Consider the following 7680-nt stretch of genomic DNA (forward strand, 5'->3'; position numbering starts at 1 on the left):
AACCTCTCGGCGGTCTATTTTTAAACCCAGCTTAGCCTTCGAACGCTCGGCTCAGCAGCACAGCAAATGTTAGTATCTGGTTTGTTATTAGTTACTCTGATGCTCTGACCTCTTTCAGCTTCCTGTTTTTAATTATCCTGTAGCTCGCGAGATAAAAGCCATTGTGAGGACGCGTGCATTTTTGAGCACAGCGTGATGCTCGCTAATTGCTCGTTATAATTAAACAAGTTGAAAGGCTGGCCTTCGAACCTCCCCGTCAGACTAGATGATGACTAATTACAACCAGACAAATAAGTTATTGCGTCAAACGTGCGTGTTTCATCTCGTATATTTAATAGGACACGTAGTGCGTCATCGAACCCTTGCTAATACGCTACTAACACGTCCTTGTTTGTATTCGTTCATGAGACCTTCTGATGTCACATTGCTACTCCAAACTAATTCCCGGCTTCGGTTGCCCTAGCGATTGATTTTTCTTTAAGTTTCCTCATTGCCGTCCTGTTTTGTCTGACTCTAAGACTGCGTTGTCCAAAAAAACCCACTACTTAGCGACACGTCAACGTCACGATCAACATCCTGACGCTCAACCCACGGACCCATGGACCCAGGATCGACCTCCGGAGTTCTCTTCTGTGGCCCTTTGAGGGCCGGCTATAGTTATAACCCCCCCGGACACATGACTACCGCCTGCACTAGAACAATACGCTCCCCTTCGCCTAGACGACCTCGCTACTCATTACAGCTGTACCCCGGGACATGACACTGACATGTCCCCCCCCCCCCCTGACCCCAGGACAGCCCCTGCTGTCCCGACTCCACTCTCTCTTGTCGTGTCCTCACCGTGACTCCCTGCTGTCAACAACCAGAGTCATGGTGTTTCTACCGCTGTTTCTGCCCCCTCTCCCTCCTCCGCTATGCCCCTACTCTACTCCCCCCCCCCTACCATGGCCCCCCCAGGACCCGAAGAAAAGCTACAAAGCAGTGAGGAGTGAGGAGGGAGGAGGAGGAGGAGGAGGAGGGGGGTCCAATCTAGATCCTCTATTGGCGTTGGCCCAGAACGGAGCCACCATGCACACCGTTCTGGGGCCCGCCTGCATCTTCCTGCGCAAGGGCTTCGCTGAGAACCGGCAGGCTGTACGTAAGTCCTGATGGTCACATGCATTGGATTGTGCACGCAGAGTTCATGCAACGTGCATGCAACGCGCATGTAACGTGCATGCAACGCGCATGCAACATGCAAGCATGACCAGGCGAGGGGTGCAGACGCTCCCTCTGATACGACGCCTTGTTTTGATTGATGGATGAAGGAGCCGATTTGACTTTGAGGCGCTGTGCGTGCTCAGGGAGGCTGAGAGACCACTGATAAGGAGTCGGTGTGGAACGTTATTTAGGTTTGATGACTGGAGTAAAGGATGTTTGAAAGTGAGTGTGTGTATGTGTGTGTGTGTGTGTGTGTGTCTGTTTGTGTGTATGTGTGTGCTGATGGGTAAATATGTGCAAGGTTGTGTGTAATAGAGAATGTGCGTGTGTGTGTGAGTGTGTCTGTGTGTGCGTGTGTGTATTTGTGTGTGTGTATGTTTGTGTGTGTGCGTTTTGTGTGTGCCCAAAGTTCTTCACCTCCAGACCCAAAAGACAAATCAACATTTATAAACTACTGATTAAAAAACACCACAAACCATTAATTTAAATTGTATAGGTGATGCAGTGTAATATAATGTTTTTCACCAGCGCATTGCGAACTTGTGCTATGACGACATAGAAGCAGCAACACCTTATGACAGTACATAGGGTATTGCTGCAGTACACACCCTATGACAGCTGGACGCCGGCGAGTTCAAGTGTAAAAAGTACACAGAACAACGGAAACAGAAATCACAGCAATATTACAATTTGCTGATTCTATTGAAAAGTTGCCACCACCTCATAAAATATGTACGTAACATTATTTAACACTTTTAAATAGACAAATATGGTGTACTGGCCTTTCTATTTCTCACCCCTTTCTCTTCTCCATTGCTCACCCCATCCCTTCGTCTCTCTGCGTTAAACCCCAGCCACAAGCAGCATTATGATTCAAATTATTGACATCAAAACTGAAAGTCTGAGAGTCATCCCAACAGCAGTTTGAAGCACTTTTTATTTATTTTTTTGAGGATATTAAACAGATTTTCACGCTCTGAAACAGCAATGTGACGCCGGTAACTGTAGACGTGATCCCCAGTATGAATGCTGTGTGTCTAGCGCTGTATACCTGCCCAGGAGAAGGACGTGAGTCCGGGCGGGCACTGTGTAGGCATGGGGCGTGGTTTTAATAACATGTCAGGTGTCCGCCCAGATTGTGCCCAAATGGCCCAAACTGGCCATTTGTAGTTAATCCGTAAGGCGTGCAATCTGATCAGAATGCACGCCTTACGTGCATTCGAATTTGGTGTAGCACATCATATCACAATGAGAGCAGGATCAGACCCGGAACAGGCCATACCTGAGAGTGAATGTCCTGGTGTGATTGGAGGCTAAAAGTCAAATTCAAACAACAAGTGAAACCGCCAAAAGCATGACTGAGATGGGAACATGGTTGCGATGCCTTTGTCAATGTAATGATCAGCAAGGATATTTTTTTTATTTTTGGTTTGTTTTTACATTTTCTTCCTCATGTTTGTGATCCACTCGATATGTCAACTACTGTATGCTAGCTAGCAACACACTAGTCACCAACTAACAGATACACCCTACAAGCAATTCCAATGAAACACAAACTGACTTATTTGACTCGCCTTCTCTCCCTATTTCCCTTTAAAAATCGTGTCATTGCTCGCTACTGAGAAGATGTGTTTGCACTTCCCCAAATAAAACAAGTTGAGGCCTCGCATCTGCATTTCAATGGGCTTGGGGGAAGCCCATGTAATAAACTCTTCTTTAGCTTTTGGTGTCGACTTCCCGATCGAAAGTGGGGGAATCATAGAAGTCACGCACAACATTACCTCAACCAGAGAGAGCAAGCATGTTTTCAGGCCTCAGTTCTCAAGAAGAAGAGGGGGGGGGGGGGGGGGGCATGTGGCATATGGTAAATTACCGCATCATTGCATTAGTAGGACTCATATACAGGAATTTTTGTTGTTTTTATAAATCCAGATATGGAACATAGTGTGAAAAGTAGATCACCTTGAGAATATGACCACAATAAATATTCGAATAAATGTAATTTTGCATCAAAATATTTTTTTCAGTGCATAATGTGTCCAGCATGAGTTACGCTGTTATTTTTTTGTTCTGGTACATTCCTCTCCTTTTCGTCCTCTTACCACACTCCAAAACCTAATGTCTCACATCATGATAACAATAAAAGTAATAATTCCCTCTATTGATCCCTCTTTGAGATGGTTGTCCACTAACCGTGTGATCCTCCACAGGACAGAGAGCTGAGACCAGAGGAGATGGATGGTAGGCTGAACCAAAATACCACAGCTCCCCGTCCAGTTGGGTGACCAAGCATCACCCGACCCAGTGGTTTGCTGTCGGACGTGGTCTGACCTCGCTGTGCCACTGTTCCCTTCACAGAGTTACGCGAGGCCTTCAAGGAGTTTGACAAGGACAAAGACGGCTTCATCGGCTGTAAGGACCTGGGGAACTGCATGCGCACCATGGGCTACATGCCCACCGAGATGGAGCTCATCGAACTGAGCCAGCAGATCAATATGAACCGTGAGTGTGTCCCCATGTGCACGTGTTGATGTGTGTTTCTGTGTGTGTGTGTCTCTGTGTTTGTATGGGTGTGCGTGTTTGTGTGTGCACGTGCGTGTGCATGTGCGTGTGTGTTGGTGTGTATATTTGTGTATACGCGTGTGTGCGTATATGTGTGCGCCCGTGTTCATAACTGCATCATTGGTCTTGTGTTATTTAAGACTTTTTAATGGAATTTATTTCATTTAATTTTGCTTTATGACAAAGAGCCATATGGAAGATGAATAACAGATACAAGTATTTTCTTTGGTTAAAAGACTTAGCAGTTTAAGAGACCAAAGTTGCATACAACATCAAACTTAACCAGTGAAGTCGTCCCAATTTGACCGTGTACTCCGGTACACCAGAGGAGAGCAGACATCCTCATTAATGTTACGAGCGACACATGCATCCATCCCAGTATGACTCCTTTATGAGAAGGCTCTCTGTGGGCCTTTCTATATACCAAGTACCCCAACTTTGGACTGGAGTACTCGGTTGTCCGGAGTTGACAAGTTTGAGGACGGGAGGAAGCAGTGCCGCTTGTTGTTGGGAAATGCATTCTTGGATTCTTTGCCAACACAAGTCACCTCCCGAGGCATCCTGGGTAGAATGGGCGGAGCTAATACATCCGGGTATTAACATTTTGAATGTTATTAGTTAGATGCTGACTTTTGAATGGAACATGACTTGGGCCACGACTGATGGCGTTTCACAAGCAAAGACAAGATTCAAGAACACAAGTCTAGACGAGAACGAAAGGGAATCGAGAGGGCTATGGTTTCCTAAGCTGCGTTTCTCTGCCATGTAGTGGGCGGTCACGTGGACTTTGAGGACTTTGTGGAGCTGATGGGCCCCAAGCTGCTGGCTGAGACGGCCGACATGATCGGGGTGAAGGAGCTCAGAGACGCCTTCAGGGAGGTGAGGGTCGGACACGGCCGAGGCCCCGGAGCCATGTCCCCATCAGACGGACTAGAGTCATGGTCTGAAGTCACGCTTTGAATGTCAAGGCTGTAATCCGTCTCATATGTAGATTTATTATATATTTAATATTATTCACATCCTTTGAGGTCTTTTTTTGAGATTCATAAAGAGTATCTCAAAACTGCTGATATTATTTGGAATTGTTTTATTCTTGATATAGGTTTAGATGTGCCAGAAAATATAATACATTTTATCTTAATCTGGATCATGCATTTGATTTGAAGAAAAAGTGTGCCATTTTTTAAAGGTATTATTCTTCTTCTTTGACAGTTCGACACAAATGGTGACGGCCAGATAAGCACAGCAGAGCTCAGAGAAGCCATGAAAAAACTGTTAGGTCAACAGGTGAGATATGAAGAAATATTCTCGTGCGGATAAACAGAAGGTAGTAGTGTAATAAATGTGTACAGAACTTGAAGCATCTTTACATCAGCTATTTTAAATATACCTAAGAGGAACAACAAGGAACGACGGCACAGGGGGAATCGTGTGATTGGAATTGTGATTGGTTGAAGTGGAAGAAACCCTGCCCAGTCTCAGAGAATTAGATTTCTGCCATGAAACCAAATGAAAATCCAGGATCCATGAATATCACTCTAACACATAACTGTCCCGTTGCTATGACGTCAGGTCGGCCACCGAGACCTGGAGGACATCCTTCGGGACATCGACCTGAACGGAGACGGACACGTTGACTTTGAAGGTGAGAGGGTGTGGCCTGTGGCCCGGTACCTGTAGAACATCCCGTTGTGTAAGACTGATAACTTAGCATTTTTGAATTTTAATTTCGTATATATATTTACTGGGTGAATTTATGCAGATAGTTTCAGTCTGTCAAGTTCCGTTCTTTGACGTACAAGCCCCAACACACACACATACACGCACCAACACAAACACATACATTCGCACACACACACACACACACACACACACACACGCACACGCACACACACACATACACACTCACAAACCATGTGGAGGCCCAGCATGCGTCTGAGAGCATGGATTGGAGGGTGTATGTGTAAGAGATTATCTCCATACTAAAGGATTATGTCACCTCTCAGATTACCAACACACCACCCAATATAGATGTTAGTGCTCCCAATTCCTCACTGTGTGGAACCTAGAGCTTCATTCACATCTTAAAGGAATGCCAAAGTGGTTCATGTGTGATCCATTAGGTTAGCTGCTAACAAATTAGCAGAAATTTAATATTCACCATTTTATTCACTCTACATTAGGATATTATCTTTTTCCAATAATATTATTGCATGTATGCTTTTGTTCGTTTATAAATCACAGAATTTGTGCGGATGATGTCCCGGTGAGTTGGAGCCTCTATGTAATACATGTTTGACACATGTATTATGCGTGTTGCACGTATTACATATATGAAGAAGGCCTCGGGAAGAAGAAACCAGAGGAGAAAACATATCAATATACCCTGGCCTGGAACCACAACACTGAAGCACAAAAGGTCTGGCTGCGACGGGCAAGAGTAGCACTGCTTCATGTGACTACCTCTACTAAACTTATGCATCTTAAAAGACTTTCGTATGGCAGAATGCACTTTTATTGAGGAGGAGATGGATTTATATTGCTGTTTGTTGTCGTTAATCTGTGTAGACGGCAATATGTTGGTTTGACTTAACTAGCGGAATAGAAATTGCCATTATGTTGAGACGATGCCAGCTCACTAGCATAACGTTATAGCTACACATGGGGTACGGGAATAGCCTTCTTTTTTTCATGTTGTTGGAAATATCGTGTTTTGTGCATTTCATGTTCAATTTAATAATCTATATTTTAGCGACTATCAACCCTTTGAAAATAAAGAGCGGGGCTGTTTAAGATATTTAATGTAGCACTGATGCGCAACGTGTTATTGTCATTCCTACTGTGATATTCAGGTCATTTTTGACAGATCTTCTTTGTGCGTATGATTCCTTAAAGCCATGTATGTATGTATGTGTATTGCTCTGTTTCGCTGGTTTTGTCACTGCATGAAAGGTGAAAAGGTATTTTTATGTTAACGTTTGTCTCTATTGAACTGTGATGGATGATGAGTAATGTTACATGAAACATGAGATAGGCAATTATTTGTGCGAAGGACATATTATGAACATATTTTTGAGCAAAAAAAGAGGGTTCTGTTAAGTGTACTATATTTTGCTGTACGTGTAAGCGTCTTATGGAAAATAGTGCTAGAATCGCTCATACAAAGCTCCGACATTGCCATGTTCATTCATTTATTTCTCCTTTGGACAATTGTTAATAGCCAGCTTTGAGAGCAAGTAGCAAGTCTTCAGCTTCCTTTAAGCATCTGTCCAAAATATATCGTCTTTACTACTCATGAAATGTTAGTCTATTGAATTCAATAGAAAAGGTCAGATGTCAAGGGAACCTTTTACCAAAGGGAGATGGTCCTCTCTGGTGAATCTACTTTAATTTCTTGAAACTATGCATGCAAAAGACAACTTCAAATTGTGACGATTCGAGACAATATGAAAATAAAGATTTTTATTTGAACCAAGCAGACAAACTTTTTCTCTGTCAGAAATGCTTGGGTGGCCATGATGAGAGGATTTTTGGCAGAGTAATGAGCTTAATAATAATGAGACTAAAGTGATAAACAAAAAGTTAACCTTGGCACTAGTCTTAAATTATGTCAGGTTTCCAATCTAACTGAAGAAGACCAGCGGTAACTTGAGCTGAATTCACTTATTATTATTTTTTAAACATATCTCTGATTTTGAGGAATGGGTGCATGAATGGGTGTATGAACGTGTGTATAAATGTATGTGTAAATAGGTTTATGAATGAGTTTATCATTGTTGTAATTATGTCCAAGACCAGGGCTTAATTAATTAAATCCTGGTTTCCGAACCTCATGCTCAAAGAGGAAAGTCTAACTACTATACAACAACCTGGTTTCCTTATAGCATTAATACTCGTCTCCTCTATGTAGTCTCTGGA

At 43.4% G+C, this 7680-nt stretch overlaps 1 protein-coding gene across 3 annotated transcripts in view; it reads left to right on the top strand.

Annotated features, from left to right (window-relative positions):
- cabp1b (calcium binding protein 1b) overlaps positions 1-7379 on the top strand; it is a 16141-nt gene extending 8762 nt beyond the window's left edge. For 2 of the 3 annotated variants that reach the window (XM_056588553.1, XM_056588554.1), the window contains 6 exons: positions 3411-3441; positions 3559-3702; positions 4532-4641; positions 4975-5049; positions 5335-5407; positions 6007-7379. In XM_056588553.1, coding sequence (XP_056444528.1) covers positions 3411-3441; positions 3559-3702; positions 4532-4641; positions 4975-5049; positions 5335-5407; positions 6007-6032 — 459 coding nt within the window. In that variant the 3' untranslated portion in view covers positions 6033-7379. Of the gene's footprint in view, positions 1-989; positions 1135-3410; positions 3442-3558; positions 3703-4531; positions 4642-4974; positions 5050-5334; positions 5408-6006 lie in introns of those variants that run through there. The other variant, XM_056588555.1, reaches the window with a different exon arrangement.
- Positions 7380-7680: the final 301 nt, after the last annotated feature.

This window comes from Gadus chalcogrammus, chromosome 4 (assembly GCF_026213295.1).
Source record: "Gadus chalcogrammus isolate NIFS_2021 chromosome 4, NIFS_Gcha_1.0, whole genome shotgun sequence".
NCBI lineage: Eukaryota > Metazoa > Chordata > Actinopteri > Gadiformes > Gadidae > Gadus > Gadus chalcogrammus.